The 18,467-nt window shown below is 27.9% G+C and overlaps 5 protein-coding genes across 5 annotated transcripts; 1 reads left to right on the top strand and 4 right to left on the bottom strand.

Moving 5' to 3' along the window:
- Positions 1–7,772: 7,772 nt before the first annotated feature.
- LOC134838093 (probable tRNA N6-adenosine threonylcarbamoyltransferase, mitochondrial) lies at positions 7,773–9,258 on the bottom strand. The gene is made up of 2 exons (XM_063853550.1): positions 9,082–9,258; positions 7,773–9,030 (listed from the first exon to the last, which is right to left on the bottom strand). Exons 1-2 carry the CDS (start codon positions 9,242–9,244, stop codon positions 7,931–7,933), a joined length of 1,263 nt encoding a protein of 420 aa, XP_063709620.1. The 5' UTR covers positions 9,245–9,258; the 3' UTR covers positions 7,773–7,930.
- Positions 9,259–10,627: 1,369 nt separating this feature from the next.
- LOC134827511 (large ribosomal subunit protein uL10) lies at positions 10,628–12,349 on the bottom strand. The gene is made up of 3 exons (XM_063840189.1): positions 12,260–12,349; positions 11,955–12,053; positions 10,628–11,723 (listed from the first exon to the last, which is right to left on the bottom strand). Exons 2-3 carry the CDS (start codon positions 12,006–12,008, stop codon positions 10,833–10,835), a joined length of 945 nt encoding a protein of 314 aa, XP_063696259.1. The 5' UTR covers positions 12,009–12,053; positions 12,260–12,349; the 3' UTR covers positions 10,628–10,832.
- A 339-nt stretch (positions 12,350–12,688) lies between these two features.
- Positions 12,689–13,509, top strand: LOC134838100 (V-type proton ATPase subunit e-like). Its single transcript, XM_063853556.1, has 3 exons — positions 12,689–12,873; positions 12,953–13,000; positions 13,158–13,509. Exons 1-3 carry the CDS (start codon positions 12,776–12,778, stop codon positions 13,267–13,269), a joined length of 258 nt encoding a protein of 85 aa, XP_063709626.1. The 5' UTR covers positions 12,689–12,775; the 3' UTR covers positions 13,270–13,509.
- Positions 13,510–14,210: 701 nt separating this feature from the next.
- LOC134837818 (cytochrome P450 4d2-like) lies at positions 14,211–14,893 on the bottom strand. The gene is made up of 3 exons (XM_063853208.1): positions 14,671–14,893; positions 14,427–14,609; positions 14,211–14,368 (listed from the first exon to the last, which is right to left on the bottom strand). The coding sequence occupies exons 1-3, from the start codon at positions 14,891–14,893 to the stop codon at positions 14,211–14,213; spliced, it is 564 nt and encodes a 187-aa protein (XP_063709278.1).
- A 1,878-nt stretch (positions 14,894–16,771) lies between these two features.
- On the bottom strand, positions 16,772–18,461 carry LOC134837817 (probable cytochrome P450 4d20). Its single transcript, XM_063853207.1, has 4 exons — positions 18,342–18,461; positions 17,234–17,468; positions 16,988–17,170; positions 16,772–16,929 (listed from the first exon to the last, which is right to left on the bottom strand). The coding sequence occupies exons 1-4, from the start codon at positions 18,459–18,461 to the stop codon at positions 16,772–16,774; spliced, it is 696 nt and encodes a 231-aa protein (XP_063709277.1).
- Positions 18,462–18,467: the final 6 nt, after the last annotated feature.

Genomic DNA, 18,467 nt, shown 5'->3' with positions numbered 1-18,467 from the left:
AATGCAACGAAAATAAATAACGTTAATGAAAAATAGAAATTGCAAGAAACGAGAAATGTTTTTTTTTTTGAGACAAACGGGGCGACACAATATGGCTTGAGGCGCTTTTGATATGTTAAATAGGTAGAAAGACTGTCTTGTGGTTTTTTATAATTTTTAACTGATAAGAAATTTTTTCGTTTCAGGAATGACGAGATCGCTTTTTGAAAGGAGTCGAAATGAAGATTGAGGATTTGGAACAACAAAATTCTATTTGTAAGATATAATATTAGTTAATATTAAATTAAATTAAAATTTTAATTAATTAATAATTTAATTATTTTTTTTTAAAATAATTTAATTAAATTAATTAATTAATAAATTTTAATTAATCAATAACTTTATTATTTTTTTTTTAAATAATTTAAATAAATTGATTAATTAATAAATTTTAATTTAATTTATTTAAATTAATTAATTAAAATTTTATTATTTTTTTAATAATTTAATTTAATTAATTAATTAATTAATAAATTTAATTTAATTTAATTTTTTAATTTAATTTTAAATTAAATTTTAATTAATTAATAATTTTTTATTTTTTAAAATAATAATTAAAATTTAATTTAATTTAATTAAAATAATTAATAATTTTAATTTTAATCTTTAATTAAATTAAAATTAATTTAATCTTTTTAAAATTAATTTTTAATTTTATTAATTTTTATTTTAAATATCTTTTAGTTAGAATTAATTAGTAAATTTTAATTCAATAAATTAATTAAAATTAAAAATTAATTTATTTAAAGTAAAATTTATTTATTTGAACATGACAACGAAGAACAAAGAAAATTAGATGTTAAGTGTGAAAATAAATTTGTTCAGTTAATTAAGTGAAATTATTGTTAAACGAAAATAGGTAAGAAAAAAATGGATTTTTCATATGGAAATTTCTAACGTGGAAAAGAAGAAAATAGATTCCAAAAGTAGACGAAGTAGTAAGAATTAAAATTGAAGAAAAATGACATAAAACTAATGATTAAAACCAAAGGAAACTCAGAGCAGAAAGCCAAAAGAGAAAATTTGAAAAGATAAAAAATAGCAAGAAAACGACAAAAATAAAAAAAAATAAAATGATACGAGAAAACTTTGTAAATATCTCATTTGCAATTTGTGGAAAGGAAAAAAAGTATCAGATGCAACCAAAGCCTTGCTTAAGAAAATATCGCCAATAAAAAATTTCTTCATAATAGGCTCAAAAATTGATAAAAAAAAACAATTTACAAGCCCTAAACTTTATTCAATTAATTCAAACCAAGCAAAAAATAAAACGAATCAAATTTTTGTTAAAGTCTAACCTTAACTAAAGATCTAACGGACATCCATTTAAACTACCATCACATTCCAATTTTCCAACTAAAACGCATTTAAACCGATAAACATTCGACAAGACAAGCGACATGATCAGCAATGGTCATAATTTAATTATAACTGTTCGTTTGTTTGTTTTTCCTTTGAAATTCATGTACGTTTAGTAACAATTTTAAATGTAAATTCAATCAGATAATCGGCAAATTAATGTCTCGTATTCAAACAAGTTTTTTTTTTGCAATAATTTTCAAATTTTCATCTGTACCAATAATGATGAAAGTAAAATCGAGAAACTTCCCATATAAAAGTTATTCAAATCATCATCTTTGCTACTCTAATATTTTTTCACTACATTGTAGAGATTTTTTTTCACGCAATGAAACTGTTTTCAGTTAAATTACTTCATTTCATAAGCAAAACAATAACAGAAAACAAAATGCGTTTAAATTGGTGTGAAATCGTTTTTTTTTCTTCTACACGTGGTCCATGCGTAGAGAAAATCTCACAAAGTAGTAAAAGAGTAATGAAAAAAACTGCATTGTTTTTTTTTCATAGAAATTACTCGCATTTTAATGATAGTAAATAATAATAGATAGCATGCGAAAATGGGTGAAAATTTTTCTATAGCAACATTTATACTTAGCTGCATTGACAGAAGTTGTTGTTATCTCAATTTATGTTCATGATTTAAATACTTGACGTGCGTTTAAACTCACTTTCAATATCAAGGTAAAACATAAATTTAAATATTTTAATATTTTGCTCTAGATTTCACATGTGACTTAATTACAACTTTCAAGATTTTCATTTAATATTTACCTCGAATACAATTTTTCTCGTCACAAAACTAAACTTTTATCATTAAATTTTTCTTTAAATCGCTTGTTATTTTTTTTTTTGCACTGAAACTTGTAATTTTGTGTCAGTCACAGATTTCCTGATCGTTAAAGATAATGGAGAGTAGCTTAGACAAACAGCAATAATAATAATAATAATTCGACGAAAATAATCGTTTGAGTAAAAAAACTTGATTGCCGCTACTTATTTATTTATTTGCCACTTTCTTCGATAATATTTCTCGCTTTACCACGCATAATATTTTTTTTTACTATTTATTTATATTCACAAAAGGTTTGCGCGCACAACCGTTACCGTCGCTTGTTAAAATGCAACTAAACTCGACGATATGAAAGAGTTAATGAAAAATCGCGTATGTAGCTTAGGTGAACATGGTGTGCGTACAAAAATGTCTGTTCGACTTGACTAGTTTGAAACTAAACATAAATAAATTATAACTATAGACATGGTTTGGATGATGTTGTGTTGATGGGTATGAATCTTGTGACTTAACTTTAAGATTTTTAATTTTAAGTTAAAATTTTAAAAATGAAATTAATTTATTTCATTAAATTGAATTTAAAATTTAATTTAATTTTATAATTCAGGTTAAAAATATTTTAAAAAGTTTTTGGCTTTTCCACAAGTTTAAGGAAAATTTTAAAAAATTTTAAAAAAATTAAATTAAATTTAATAAAATTAATTTATTCAAATTTAAAACAAAAGTTTTCTTATTAAATATGACTTAAGGTATAAATCACTTTTACTTAATTTCATAGATTTTTTTTCTTGTTCAAAAAATTCATAAAAAAAATTCTAAAATTAAGAATATTTCAAAAATTAAATTTTAATTAAAAAAAAAAATTATAAAAAATTAATTTGAAATATTTTAGAAAAATTTTTTAAAAAATTTAAAAGAAATAAAATATTTTTAATTATTTATTATTTTTCATTAAATAAAAATACCTAAATTTTGTAAAAAAAATAAGGAAAAAATTTTTTAATTTTTCAAATTTTTTTATTAATTATTTTTTTATTAATATGTAATTCAATTTTTAATAATAAATTTTTTTTTATTTCAAACAAAAAATAGGTATTTAAAAAAAAATGTTTTTAGAAAAAAATTTTGGAAGTAGGTATTATATTTATTTATTTTTTTATTAATTTTATAATTAAATTTTTTTTTTTAATATAAAAAATTTAAAATTATGTAAAATTAAAAATGGATTTTAATAAAATACCATTTAAAACTTAACTTTTTTTATAGCCCTTTATAATTTTTACCGCATTTCGAAGAAAAAATGTTTTTTGTTCCGTGTGTTTTTATTGCCCCAAATTTTTTTTTTTTAATTCTTTTATTTTGAAAAATAGTTCCTTTTTGAGGTGTATGAAATTTTAAATTAAGTGCGAAAATGTGAAATGAGGAGTATGAAATTGTAAAGTGAGGACTACAATAAAGCGAAGGTATGTAATATCGAAATGCGGTATAGTACGTCGTTCTTTAGACGTCTACTTTCTCTATTTTTTTTTTTAAAATAATTTTTTTATTTTCAAATAATTTCTTTTATAAAAAAACCGTTAAACTGTCGCCCTTTTCAATAGTTAAAGTCATTAAACCTTTCAATTTTTATGTTTTTCAGGGCATTTCAATACAAGCCACTGTCCAAACGACGAAATTGAATGAAATTGACACACCATTGGTCATTTGATTGTTTTGTTGCTTTTTCGAAAAAAAAAAAATAAAAATTGTTCGCGAAACAATGGCGCGATCGACAGACATGGAAATTGAGTGTCAACGTACTTTTTTCGACGTGCATTCGATTGTGCGATTGATTTTATTTGAAATAACATTGGCCTCTTTCGAGTAGCAAGGGCATTGCATCGCTTTGCGCTTTCGAAACAAATTAAACAAACAAACAACGAAAAAGGTTCGTCACTTCATTTCCTGTGTGTGAATGAGACACGTTCTTTCCGAATCTTTTGTTTATTTAGAATATTTGGCGGAACGCACACAAAAAAACGTGCGAATTACACAAAAATTGACAACGCGTGGGCGTCAAGTGTGAGTGACACTGTGGGCTTGCATTGTTATTGTTAAAAAATTGCATTTAAATAATGATGGGTTTGAGACAAAAAAAGCAACTTTATAAAGCAATTCTTGCGATATTTTGTCTCTTTTTGGTAGAGTAATTAATTGTGTTGTGATTATTAATTCGAAAATAATGTTGCCCACTAATTCGTGTTTTTTTTTGTTTTCAGGGCCACGATTGTTCGATGTAATAAGTAACAACAGGTGTAAGAAGTTGTTCAATAATTGAATGTTATTTGTTCTACGATGTAAATGATTCGTCGTGGCTGGCAGATCAAAATATTGACGATCAGTTCGAGGATACTTGTCAAATGAAGATTCTCAATAAAAACTTAAAGAGCGAATTTTCATCAATTCTATCAAGAATAAGTCAAAATTAAAAGTTTACTTAACTCGTTCTTAAGTAAAATTTTTAAATCATTTTTTAAAGCTTTATTTAAAAAAATATATTTTATTTTCCAAAAATATCAAAGAGGTTGAAAATTTACTCCGAAAGTCAAACCTTCAATATTATAGTTTTGTTTGCTAAATTTTCAGTTAATTTCAGACCAATTAAAATTAAAAAAAATTATAAAATAAAAAACAAAAAAATTAATTTTAAAAAATTTAATTACTTTTGAAAAATATAATTAATTAATTTTATTGACCTATTTTTTTTAAATATTAGGTACATTAAAAAACTTAAAATAATAAAAATTAATTTTTTTAATAAAAATTAATAAAATAAATAAATATCTAAGTAATATGTACCTAATAAAAATATATATAAAAAAAATAATAATTGAAAAAAAAAATTTAATTTATTTCTAAAGCAAATTTATATTGAGCAAAAGTAATAAAATTTATTTAAAAAATATTAGGTAATATTAAAAATTTATAAAATTAAAAATATTAAAATTTTTAAGTAAAAATAGTTTGAATTAAAATAAAAAAAATAATTATTTAAACAAAAATAATTAAATTTCTTAAAAAAAATATTTTAAAATTCAATATTAAAATAGTATTTATTTAATTTAATATAATTTATTTTATTTTATATTTTTATTTTTTTGTTTTAAAAATTAATTAAAATTTATAATAAACATAAATAAATAAAAAAAAAAATAATTGAATTTCTAAAAAAAGGCTGAATAATTTTTTTTTAGAAATTTTAATCAAAAAATGTGTCACAGCTTCTTTAGAACTCAAATTACGTGACAAGAACTCTTTCTTCCAATTCCTCTTAATGCCTAACCTTTTCAATCTACATGAGAAACAATCAAGACATGTCACTCAATTCTAAACAAAACATCTACATTAGCATTCCAACATGCAGTAATTGCTCCGAACATTCGAATTGAATTCTTCGACAGAATGCAGTTATATGTTTTTTTTTATATTATGCACGTACTGATTTCGAAGAAATAAATAATCACACGAAAAAAAACTTGTCTATAGAGAATCTTTTCCATAAGATGTTGACATGTGCATTATTCGAGTTGAATGACACAATCATGGTTAACTTTTTGAATCAGAGAGCAAAAAATCAGGTCGATAGATAACGACTCGATGCAACACTGACCTAGTCTCCTAATCTATTTATTCACATGAGAGCGAGAAAGAAGAGAGACGAGTTAAGAACCGGATTCTTTGACACACATTTGTGATTCTTTTCTCTTGTGGCGCATTGTTGCCATGCACGTTCCTCCGCAATAATTGCCTTACAAAGCGATATTTGCTTTTATTTTTGTCGAATTAAGAACGCACACTTCGTTACGTGATCCCCAAGTTGTCTTCAGTCCGGTATTCCGTAAATGGCAGGAACCAGTATTAATTAAAAGATTAGTCAATATGCTTTGCGGTGCGCTAAATATGACAATCAGTCGTTTTTTTTTATTGCAATCGATGTAAAAGCTGATTGAAACGTAATTTGATGTGAAATTGCGATTAATTATGTGGAAAATATGATTCGTTTCACATTTAAAATCACATATTTATTAAAACTCATAAACGAAAATTTTTACAAATATTGACACATTTTAATTTAATTTGCGTATTTGGTCAATGTCGTTAATGTTAATACTTAAACACGAAAAAAAAGTTAAGCTAGGTCATTCACAAAGAAGAAAAAAAAATTATTCATTGCTCGGAAATTTTAGTAATAATCGATAGTGTCATCATGTGATTTGAGTTAATAAATAAAAAAAAATTAACGCTGTTTGGATTTTAATTTAAACATAAAAAAAAAATATTTATCGATAAAGACAATCATTAACACAAATGGTTGACTAGGTCGACAAATAACGGTATCATTGTAATAAAATATAACAATTGATGGTTTATTATTGTTTAAATTTTTGTTTTAATTTTATTTGTATGTGTTGCTGTGCAGTTATTGTCTGTCGCATTTATTATGATTTTTATTTGTATATTATGATTTCATCGTTAAGTTTCAAATAAAAATTTTATAAATAATTTTATATGCATAGCTATAAAATTTTATTTATTTTTGAATTTTAATTACTTTAATATAATTTTATTAAAAAATTTTACTATTTTTTTTATGAATTTTTAATAATATTTTTTTATATAAATTTTCGTTAAATTTGAAAACGTTTTTTTTTGGTTTTATTAGGTAAATACATTTTTTAAAAATATTTTGTATTTTTTTTTTTTTTTTTTTTTGAATGTATATGTATTATAAATGACTCATTTATTTTTATTACAATAAAATTAAATTTTTAACTTTAAAAAGTTAGAATAAAATAATTTTATTTTTTTTATTTTAGAATTTTTTTTCTTTTTATTTTTTTTACTTTTAATAATTCAAAAAAAAAAAAATAAATTAAATTAAATAAATTTTAAATTAAATTTTAAAAAAATGAGAGTTAACTCTGATTAATTTAATGCACCAAAACAAAAAATCTCTCTTTCTTAAAAATGACTTTGCATTATTCCAATTTTCTATTTTTTTATGTCTAAGCAGAAAATTAGACCATAAAACATAATCGACAGCATAAAAAATAATTTTTACAGAAAGCTATCAAATTAATAAACGGTTCAATGGACACGTGAAGGAACAATTTTTGCCTCGTTTTAAAAGAGTGCACAACGTTTGCACTAATAACATAATGAAACCAGACAGACAAAAATTATAAATAAATATTACGTGATGTTCAGGAAATAGTTTAAAACTTCATTTCTGGGCAAAATAATAATCGTTGTTTGTGTTTTTAAGCATTTCATTTTTATTTTGACCAAGTTATTAAATGTGTGTTACGTTAATGTGCATTACAGCATAAACTCTTGTTTAAAAATGCAGCGAAAGTACTTTCGATAGAATGTGAGGTCAGTTAATAATTTTAACTATTTATTACGTTTTTTTTTTACATTTGATGAGTGTTATTGAAAAAAATTAATAAAATTTTGCAAATTTATTTCTTCACAAGAATTTTTTTCTCAAAAAATTAACCTATTGTACCTAATGATTAAAAGAAGACTAAAAAAATAAATAAATTAAATTTTTTTTTTCAATATTTTTAAATAAAAATCGAAAATTGAATAAAAAAAATAAATGTTGTTAGATTTTTTTTTATTTTTATTTTTTTTTTGTCATTTCTACATTTTTTTTGGCGTCTTAAATAATTTAAAAAATTCATTTTTTCCAGAAAAATTTCATTCTTCATCCCTTAAAATGGGAATTTTCGCCCATTTACATGCCAATTGTCTTTTACTGACTTTATCTAACCAACTTTCGCCTAATTTGCATTTTCCCAAAGGCATCACGTGCTCAAAATTCTCCAAAACATCACTTTTTATCTTGTACCTCTCGATGCCATTCCACGCTATCATCACTCCATTATCGGTGCAAAGTTTCCTTCTCGGTCTCAGAACTTTGTATCCATATTGCTCGCCCAGCTGACTCACTGCGGTGAACAAAAAATCATTACAAGCAACTCCGCCTGAAACGACCAAAATTCGATTTTCCCCCAAAATTTTTTGATCTTCACAAAACTCGATTGCTCGTTGCGTTCGATGACAAATATGGCGAGTGATGCCTTTCAAAAGACCCAAACAAAGATTTTCGTATCCCGGAAAAACGTCATCTTTGGCAGTCCCATGTTCTCGTTCTTGGAAGTAAGTAAAGCGATTTGCGGTGTTTTTCAGTCCGGAGAAGCTAAATTGGCAGTCTCTTGATCTCGCAAGCGGCAGAGGAAAATCAAATTCGCGACTTTTATCGGCTCGCGACGCCGCAATTTCGATCGCTTGACCGCCGCTCATGTTCCGAAACTCAACCAAGTTGCGAAGTTTCATGCGACGCGCGATTTTGTCGAAAGCTTCGCCGGGCGCGTCATCGATTGATTCACCCAAAAGCAGAAATTTATCGATTTCCTTGCAAATGCTCAACAAACAATGTCCTCCGCTAACGAGAAGACTCAAAAAAGGCAGCGGCACATCGTTTTCCATTCGCACCGTTAACGCATGAGCTTCCATATGATGAATTGGGATGAGAGATTTGCCATGTTTTCGTGCCAAATGCTTCGCGTATCGAAGTCCCACGGACAAACTAAGTGCCAATCCAGGTCGATTTGTCACTGCGATGCTGTCAATTTCCTCAATTTTCAATCCAGAATCGCTCAATGCTGTGTTGACGACTTTTTCGATGTTTTGTCTGTGCAACTCCGCAGCGACGGGCGGAATTATTCCTCCAAAAGCGAGATGTTGTCTTAATTGGGAAGCGACACAATCGCCCAAAATGTTTCCTTTGGCATCAACTATAAAAGAAAAAAATTATTTTTTTGTTGGAAGTATTGAAAAAAACTTACCGACAGCTGCTCCGGTGTCATCGCATGAAGTTTCAATGCCTAAGATGAAAGGACGTTCGAAAGTTTTTGAAGAAATGCAAAATTGCCTTCGTAAAGATTTGTTCCATGAAGTCACGAGTGATTTATTTAAGAATTTGTTACAAAAAATTGTTTTTATGTTCATGTCTCGTGTGGAGTGTCGGGTTTTTGTTTACAATTTGAAGCTTCCCACGACACATTTTATCGCTAAAATCATTGATTTTATTCAAAACCGCGGTTTTCGAGTTGAATAAGTAACGGTTATTAATTAATTAATAAAATTAAATTTAATTAAAATTTTGTAATTTTTGAGCTTTTATTTAAAAAAAAAATTAAATTTTATTTTTTTCCAAAATTCAGATAAAAATATTATTTTTAAAAACTGTAAAAAAATGTCATTAATTCATGAAAATCGAATCTATTTTTTTAATATAGATTTTTATTATTTTTTAAAAAAATTTAAGAGTTTTGGATAAAAATTAAAAAAAAAATTTTGGAATTTTTTGTATAATTTTTTTTTTAATTTGATTTTTTTTTTATTTTTGTTTTTTCTTAAATAAGATAAGGCCGCTCCAATTTTTTTTTTGAACTTTTTGTCCCATGCCCCATTTCAAAGGTCGAAAATCTAATGGGGCAAAATAAAAAAAAAGTTTAAAATTTCATCAAAATTGATCGTTTTTTTGTTTTTTTTTTATATTTTTCAAGGAATTTCCCAAAATTTAAAAAACAAGTTCAATTTTTAAAAATTTTTGTTTTAAAAATCGTATTTCAACATGATTTTCTTCTTTAAATTTAAAAAAAATATATATTTTTAAAAATTTTTTGACAGTTATTTTTATGAAATTTTTTTGTTTTAATTTTTAACTTGAAATACTCTGAGATAAATTTTAAATTATCAAATCTCAATAAAGATACCATAAAATCAACTAAAATATTGATTAATGACAAAAAAACTGTTAAAATTTTGTCATTTTGTATGAAAAAGTATTTCAAAAAATTTTTTTTTTTATTTTGCCCCCCCCCATTTTGAAAAACAGTTTTTGGGACAAAAAGTTTGAAATAAATTTGGAGCGGCCTAATTTCATGATAAAAATATGAAATGAATAGCTTTCATTAAAATATTTAAATTTTTTTTTTTCGAAAAGTCTCAAATTTTAATTTTGTGAATTTTGATCTTTGGAAATAAATTTATCTAATATTTTTCAAAATTTTTTTTATAAAAAAATTATTTTTTTGAATAAAAATTTTACAAAAAAAAAAATAATTTTTTAAAGGAAATCTTTTAAAAATTTGCACTTTTAAGTAAAACAAAATTTAAAAATTTTTGTAAAATATTTTATCCACCTTTTTTTAAAAAATTTTAATTTTTTGTCAAAAAATTTTTGATAAGAGGATCAATTTCGAAGCTCAAAAATCAAAAAAAAAAATTATCTGAAGAAAATCTGAGGAAAAAATAAAGTTGAAGGATGAATTTTCAAAAAAGTTAGAAATAAAAATAGACAAGGAAAAAAGTTGAAAAATAAAACAATTTTTGATTCATAATTCATTCATACTTTTAATGCAACTATCATTTGAGTGTGCAGGGAAAAATACAAATGCCGGCTTCTGTTGTCGATTATTCTTCCGTTTATGTACGCAGCAAATGGTCGCCATTGAGGTGTCACCCTCGTGACGATTATATTTGCCGGCACACCCGAAAGCAATAACGCAAAGCAATGAAAAATGTAATTTTTTTAGTCGAAGAGACTGAGACCGATATCGTCATCGGATTCCTCAGATTCCTCCTTCTTGACTTCCTCCTTCTTCTCGGTCTTGGCAGCAGCAGCGGGTGCAGCAGAAGCAGCAGCAGCAGCAAATTTGCTCGGATCCTTGATGTACTCCTTGATGGTTTCAGCTTCCTTGAACTCGACATCGGTCGTGGCAGCCAAAGCCAACAAGTTTTTGAATCCGTTGGCGATGCTGTGAGGTGCCGAAGCGATAGTTGGGTATCCAACGGACAAACAAACGGCAGCCAAATTGGCGACTCCAGCTTGGAATTTGGCGCGCAAATCTTCGGGCTTGATGTCCAAAATCTCGGGCGAGAAAATGGATCCGCTGTCGTAAACTTGCTCGATCAACAAACCGTACGAGAAGGGCGAAATGTTCAACATGTTCAACAAAGTGGCTTCGGAGGCACCAACTTTGTCGCCGGGCTTCAAGATGGGCACGTCGTTGATGATTTCAATGGTACCCTTGGAGATTTTCGTGGGAATCGACAAAGCTTGGAAGAAAGAAGTCTTCTCGGGACCAAGACCGGTGTTTTGCGCAGGGATAATTACTTCGCAGGGAGCAATGGCGCCGGCACGAGCGGGAGCACGAACCTTGCTTTCGGTCAATTTGTCGCGAATTTCGTTCAAATCGCCCTTGGTGAAGACGAAACCAACGTTGCCCTTGATGTGAGGCAAGATTTTCTCGAGATTCGAGTTGTTCTCGATGTGCCCGCGGATAGCTTTGCGCATCATCGTGTTCTTTCCCATGAGGACGACGGCAATACCGCGCAACGACATACGGATTTGCTGCATTTGCTTTGAGCCGACATTGTCAGCGCCGACGATGAAGCACTTGGGGTACTCATCTAATAGTTGCTGCAAAGAAAATCGAAAAAAAAATCATTAATTTTCTGAATTTTCACGAAAAAATCAATTTTTAATGAAAAAATTCATTCAGGGGATAGAGGATAATCTCAACTTGAGTTCGCCAGACACCGTTGGGTTCTGCTATTTCTAGCACAGCATCTTGACGGCGAACATTCAGAGAAAAAATTTTCATCATTAAAGATTTTTTGTCGATAAATCGCTTCAAAAACGAATACTTACCACAACTTTTAAGAAATAGTTCGCTTTCCATGTAGTTTTGTTCTCCCTACCCATCGTGGATTCGTGTTAATAGGGACTTCGTTGATTGAAATTTAAGAACTGAAAGAAAATTAGAAATTAAAATGACGCCACATGGATTATATTTTGAGGTTAAGTTCGAATTTCTTGATTTTTCATAAAAACTAACATTTTTTCCCATAAATTTTTAATATTTTTCGAAGCTTTTCTCATTTTTCTTTTAATTTTTAATATTTTTGTGACTAAAATCTCAAAATAATTAATTAAATTTTAATTTTTTTACTCACCAAAACTGAAATACGTGTTCCTTGTTCGAAAACTTGGGACAAAAGAGGCGGATAGAGAGTCCCAATGCCAAAAGTTAATTTTTGTACGGAGTGTGAGACATTATTTTTTTGTCTATGGGCCTCATACAACGCCGTATGCTGTGTAGTGTGTGGATTTTTATTTTTTACGCACTGGGCAAGGACTTTTTACGCATTGGGATTCTCGTACAGGATGCTACAGAAACGCGTATAACTTTGCGAGCCCATATTTCGGGAGTTTTTTATAAATTTCGCCAAAACTTCTTCCAAAAAATGTAAAAATCGAGTTTTTCTTTCGATATTTCAAGGGTAAAAAGTGTCTCGAAGAACAAAAAATTGAAGAATTTTAACTTCAAACTCCCGAGCGGTTTATGTGTCGCTTGAGTCAGTTTTGAGCGAGGATAGTGACTCACAGCCCGTAGTCAGGTGACATTTTTTCCTCGTATTTTGGATCGATATTGAGAATTTCTCGCAAAAAATAGTAAAAAATCAACAAGAATGGGCGCTTCAATCCTTCCAATCATCATTTTTTCTGCCATTTTTGGCGTCATCGGGATCGTGCTGCCAATTATGGTGCCCAAAGGTCCAAATAGAGGGTGAGATAAGAGTTTTAAAATGTTTTCCTTGAAAAAGTTTTTGATAAATTTTATTTTTTTTTTTTTGTGATTTTTTTAGGATTGCTCAGTGCGTGCTGATACTTACGGGAGCGACTTGTTGGTTATTGTAAGTGTTTCAAGCAGCTAAAGACGAAATTTAAAATTTTTCCTTGAAATTAAATTCTCGTGATAATTATTTGTCTTCCTACTTTTAATTGACTGATGATTTTTTGACGTCACGAGAATCAAAAAGGGATTTTTCTAATTTTTATTTGCTTTTTTAGCTGGCTTTGTTGCTACATGGCACAAATGAACCCGTTGATCGGCCCCAAACTTCACAGTAACACTATTCTTATCATGGCTCGAGAATGGGGAAATCCTCTTAACGAAGGCTAAATTAACCAACTCGCATATAAATATATAAAAAAAAAACAAACTGTTCAAAATTTTAGTTAAAGTATTAATCATCAGTTGATTCCAGAGAAATTTTATGGAAAAAAACGCATTTTGTTGTAAATATTTCCTTTAACCCAAAATAAATGTATTAAAAAAAGTACATGAACTGTGTAAAAAAAAATGTCAAAAATATCAGACAGAAAATGTTGAAATTTATCAAATAAATATATGTTAAACTTATTTTGAATTTTTATTTAATTTTTAAATTCAAATTTTTGTTTGTTTGACCTCAAGATTCGCTTCATGCTTATTTTTTAAGTTATAATTTTTTTAACATATTCAGTACGAATTAAATAAAAAAAGGAGAATCGCACTGAAGTTTTAAGCAGTAAAAAATTATGATTAGTTAGATAAGCGATTTTGCACATAAAAGAAGTTTCTTCAGTTTCAATTTAAATAGTTTAGATAAACCAGTGTGTTTGATTTCAGATGGTAGTAGTTGAGTATTTTCAGCCCTTGATGAAGAAAACAATTTCGAAAATGAAGAAAACAGTGTGATCCGAGTTTTAAAATAGTTAGTGCGTAATCGATGTTTTTGTCCCCTGCCCCATTCGTCCTGAAGTGTTAAAAATTTCATCAAAATTCACCATTTTTTGGTCATTTTCCTTACTTTTTCAAAGAATTTTCAAAAATTTTTAAAAATGTTTTTGATTTTCTAAAAATATTTCCGATGAAATTTTTATATCCGTGAAATTTTAGCATTTTGTATGAAACAGTATTTCAAAATTTTTTTTTTTTTATTTTATTTTAAACATCGGAAAAAATTTGGAACGGCCTTATTTTATGGCTGGCAGAGCCAGCAAAAAGGAACACAAACAGGCAGTGCCCAATTATATGTGTTCACAAAATGTATTGCGTTGTAAATATGAGAAATTCTTAAATTAATTGCGGGCACTCAAGTTGATCCATATTCCATTGTAAGGTTTCAGAATAACATCCCATGAAAGCTCCGGCTCAAAACCTTCTTTCAAACCAATTTTATATGAATTTAACATTTTAACCACAAATGTTTTCAATTGATATTTTGCAATTTTGTTACCTATAAAAAGGAAAGAAAACAATTATAAAATCCAAAATTATTTACTTGAAGATTTTACCTCGGCATTCGCGTACTCCTGGAGCGAAAGCGAAAAAATTGAAAATGTTGTTGTTTTTTGAGCTCTTGATAACATCATGTCTTTCTGGCAAGAATTTTTCGGGATCTTCATAGTTTTCGGGATTATGGTGTGCATTGTAGAGGCCTAAAGCGAAGGTTGTATTTGCAGGATAAGTGTATCCATCTAAATTTTTAACGATTTTTTTTTAACCTTCAAGTATTTTTTACAAGTTTTTCATACATACTTAGTTCGAAAGGATCCGAATTAGTACGAGCTACTGATGGGGCAGGTGTATACATCCTTAGAGCTTCTTTTATGACCAAATTCGTGTATTTTAGTGTGTTCAATGTTGGAATGGAAAGTGGCTCATCTGGATTAATATTTTCCTTGATTTCCTGATAAACTTTCTCCTGAACTTCTGGATATTTGGCTAAGCAGAAAGTGAGGAAAGCTAGCGAAGAAGACATTGTGTCGAATCCCTGTGAATTTAAAAAAATAAAAAAAACTACTACTGCTACGTGGTTTAGAATTTAAAACGGGACATCGGTATTTTTTTTTTGAGCTTTAACTTCAAATTAAACTTCAAACATATTCAGGGAAGTTTTTTAAACCAACTGTATAAAAATAAAAAATTAAATTACTTACACCAAATATTACAGCAAGAAGGTCGTTTTGAATCTGTGCATCATTCAACGTCAGGGTGCTTTGACTTAGGTTGCAGAAATTATCAACCATTGTTTTTTGATGCTCAATAGGTAAAATTCCCTTTTTTCTCGTTCTTTCTATTGCCTCTTGGATGTAGGCTCGCAACTCTTTAATCATCCGTTGGATTTTTTTACATTTGCGTGTGAAGGAAAACAGAAAATCATTTCTATATATCGGATGAAGCGTACGCCATATGGTAATTTTTGTGCTTCTTGAAAATAAAATTAAATAAAAAAAAAATATTGCAAGGAAAAAACGTAGGATTTAAGATAAAGCATACTCATGCATATTATGTTGAAAATTTGTCGGATTTTCATGCGAATTATTCCGATTTCCAAGTGTAAGTTCGTTATTAACATCCATCGCAAACGATACCAATTTTGGAAAAATATCAAAATCAACTCCTGCATTAAGTTTCATGGACTCAATTAAATTTTCACAATGATGCTTGAATATGGGAAGTGCATTTTGAACAAATTTTATATTGAAAAACTGATAGTATTGCTTCTGTTTTAGTTTCCATTCTTCACCATTGTACGTAAATAGACATTCGCCAAGCCATTTTTTGAAAAAATGATATTCAATGGGGCGATCTATCATTTTTGGGTTCGTTAAAATAGCTTTGATGTCTTCTTTTTCCGACATATATACATATAAACGGTTTTCGAGGAAAAAATGAAATTTTCCCCCGCACTTTTTAAATTTATTGTTCACTTTGTTGAAAATATCTCTACCATCTTTGGAGTATAAGCTGAGAGCACTTCCAATTATCGGGAATGTTGGAAAACTTGGCATACCTTTTAGAGATTTTTTTATGATCCAAATTTTGATGCAAGAAATTGCAAAATATACGAAGAAAAAAGTCGCAAGAAGGTATTGAAACATTTTTGCGGTTATTTCTTGTTCACGTCGTTCAATAAACTGAAAGTGGTCCTTATTGTACGATGATCTTTTATACTTTTGAAAAAAGTTAATTAACCTAATTATTGTATAAGTATGTGATAAAAGATAAAAATTAACATAACATACAAAAGTACTTAATAACATATGTTAATTGTTAATTGAAGGTTAAAAATCTTTTGAATACAATTTAAACGATTTGAGCTTAAATTGAGTCAAAGATTCTGTAACATTCTTTGACTGAAAAGCTTAAGTTAAAGAATAATTTATTTAGTATTCTGTTATTTTGACATTCTTAGGATAGTGATCAATTTATTTTATAAACAATTGCACAGTGAATTTTTGTCTTTGACTTAATTTAACTTTTACTATCTTTGTATGAGAATTGCCCTTTTATTTGAAGCTTATTTTCAGAGCGTATAGGTTTTCACAGTATAAAATATCAGATGAACGATTCATGAATGACATGGGGGTGCATCGTGTCTTGGTTACTCTGCTGCTCTTAAGAGTGTTTTATTCAGTTACATAAGTGACTTTGCAATAAGAGTTCCTTCAGTTTCATTTTAAATAATTAGATGAACAAGTGTTTGATTTTAGATGGTAGTCTGCTGAAGGCTATGAGCCCTTAATGAGCAAAATTATTTCGAGAATAGTTGGTGTATGATCAATGCTTCCTGAAGTGTGATCTTCTCCGAGTTTCATTGCCATGGTTAATGTATTGCGGTAATAATGATTAAAAATTAATTGCGAGCACTCAAGTTAATCCATATTCCGTTGTAAGGCTTTAACACAATATCCCATGAAAGCTCCGGCTCAAAACCTTCTTTCAAACCAATTTTATATGAATTTAACATTTTAACGACAAATGTTTTCAACTGATATTCTGCAATTTTGTTACCTATAAAAAGGAAAGAAAACAATTATAAAATCCAAAATTATTTACTTGAAGATTTTACCTCGGCATCCGCGTACTCCTGGTGCAAAAGAAAGAAAACTAAAAATGTTATTATTCTCTGAGCTCTTGATAACGTCATGTCTTTCTGGCAAGAATTTTTCGGGATCTTGATAATTTTCAGGATTAAGGTGTGCATTGTAGAGACTTAAAACGAAAGATGTATTTGCAGGATAAGTGTATCCATCTAAATTTTAAAGGATTTTTTAAATATTATTCAAGAATTTTTTTAAAAGTTTCTTATTTATACTTAGTTCAAGAGGTTCTGAATTAGAACGAAGTACTGAAGGGGCAGGTGTATACATCCTTAGAGCTTCTTTTATGACTAAATTCGTGTATTTTAGTGTGTTTAATGTTTGAACGGTAAGAGGCTCATCTGGATTAATATTTTCCTTGATTTCCTGATAAACTTTCTCCTGAACTTCTGGATATTTGGCTAAGCAGAAAGTGAGGAAAGATAGCGAAGAAGACATTGTGTCAAATCCCTGTAAATTAAAAACATATAGTATCAAAATTTAAGAAAGACAAAAATTCAACATTTTTTTTTTTTTATAAATGAAATTTAAAAATAAGATTTAAAGTTTTTAAAAACAAAATATAAAATTTATCAATGCTCGGTCGAACTAATACACTTATAATAAGAACTTTTAGCTCTTATTTTAGTAAAATAAAAAAAAATATATGAAGGACTTACAGCAAAAATTATAGTAAGAAGGTTGTTTTGTATTTCTTCATCATTAATTGGCAGTGTGCTTTGACTTAAGCTGCAGAAATTATCTACGATGGTTTTTTGATGCTCAATAGGTAAAAATCCCTTTTTCTTCGTTCTTTTAATTGCTTCTTGGATGTAGGCTCGCAACTCTTTAATCATCCGTTGGCTTTCTTTACATTTGCGTGTGAAGGAAAACAAAAAATCATATCTGAAGACTGGATGTAGCATACGCCATATAGAAATTTTTGTGTTTCTTAAAAATATTTATACATATATATTTTTTTTAATATGCATATAAAGTAAATAATATATAAGAGAATAATAAATAAGACAAGAAAAAAAATTAGGAAAAACATTTGAGACAAGTAATCAAAATTCAAATTTAGATAAAACATACTTACTCGTGAATTGAATTTTGAAAGTTTGTAGAATATTTATGCGAATTATTCCGATTTCCAAGTATAAGCTCGTTGATGACATCCATCGCAAACGATTCCAATTTTGGAAAAATATCAAATTCGACCCCTGAATTTTTTTTCATGGACTCAATTAAATTTTCACTGTGATGCTCGAATACGGGAAGTGCATTTTGAACAAATTTCATATTGAAAAACTGAAAGTATTGCTTATGTTTTAATTTCCATGCATCACCATTGTACGTAAAAAGACTTTCACCAAGCCATGCTTTGAAAATGTCAAATTCAATGGGGCGATCTAGCATCTTTGGATTCGTCAAAATAGCTTTGATGTCTTCCTTTTCCGACATATATAC

The sequence above is a fragment of the Culicoides brevitarsis genome, chromosome 1 (assembly GCF_036172545.1).
Source record: "Culicoides brevitarsis isolate CSIRO-B50_1 chromosome 1, AGI_CSIRO_Cbre_v1, whole genome shotgun sequence".
NCBI lineage: Eukaryota > Metazoa > Arthropoda > Insecta > Diptera > Ceratopogonidae > Culicoides > Culicoides brevitarsis.
Note: the sequence above shows the minus strand (reverse complement) of the source record. Positions and strands in the feature narration are given on the sequence as shown.

Coding starts and splice junctions, on each gene's coding strand:
- LOC134838093 (XM_063853550.1), bottom strand. CDS start 9,244: ATGAACATAAAAACAATTTTTTGTAACAAATTCTTAAATAAATCACTC. Junction 9,031..9,081: donor TGACACCGGAGCAGCTGTCG/GTAAGTTTTTTT, acceptor TTTCTTTTATAG/TTGATGCCAAAGGAAACATT.
- LOC134838100 (XM_063853556.1), top strand. CDS start 12,776: ATGGGCGCTTCAATCCTTCCAATCATCATTTTTTCTGCCATTTTTGGC. Junction 12,874..12,952: donor CCCAAAGGTCCAAATAGAGG/GTGAGATAAGAG, acceptor TGATTTTTTTAG/GATTGCTCAGTGCGTGCTGA. Junction 13,001..13,157: donor GGAGCGACTTGTTGGTTATT/GTAAGTGTTTCA, acceptor TTGCTTTTTTAG/CTGGCTTTGTTGCTACATGG.
- LOC134827511 (XM_063840189.1), bottom strand. CDS start 12,008: ATGGGTAGGGAGAACAAAACTACATGGAAAGCGAACTATTTCTTAAAA. Junction 11,724..11,954: donor ACTATTTCTTAAAAGTTGTG/GTAAGTATTCGT, acceptor TTTTCTTTGCAG/CAACTATTAGATGAGTACCC.
- LOC134837817 (XM_063853207.1), bottom strand. CDS start 18,461: ATGTCGGAAAAGGAAGACATCAAAGCTATTTTGACGAATCCAAAGATG. Junction 17,469..18,341: donor TTTTTACGTACAATGGTGAT/GCATGGAAATTA, acceptor TTTAATTTACAG/GGATTTGACACAATGTCTTC. Junction 16,930..16,987: donor AGGAGTACGCGGATGCCGAG/GTAAAATCTTCA, acceptor TCCTTTTTATAG/GTAACAAAATTGCAGAATAT.
- LOC134837818 (XM_063853208.1), bottom strand. CDS start 14,893: ATGTCTTCTTCGCTAGCTTTCCTCACTTTCTGCTTAGCCAAATATCCA. Junction 14,610..14,670: donor TTCGGATCCTTTCGAACTAA/GTATGTATGAAA, acceptor TTAAAAATTTAG/ATGGATACACTTATCCTGCA. Junction 14,369..14,426: donor AGGAGTACGCGAATGCCGAG/GTAAAATCTTCA, acceptor TCCTTTTTATAG/GTAACAAAATTGCAAAATAT.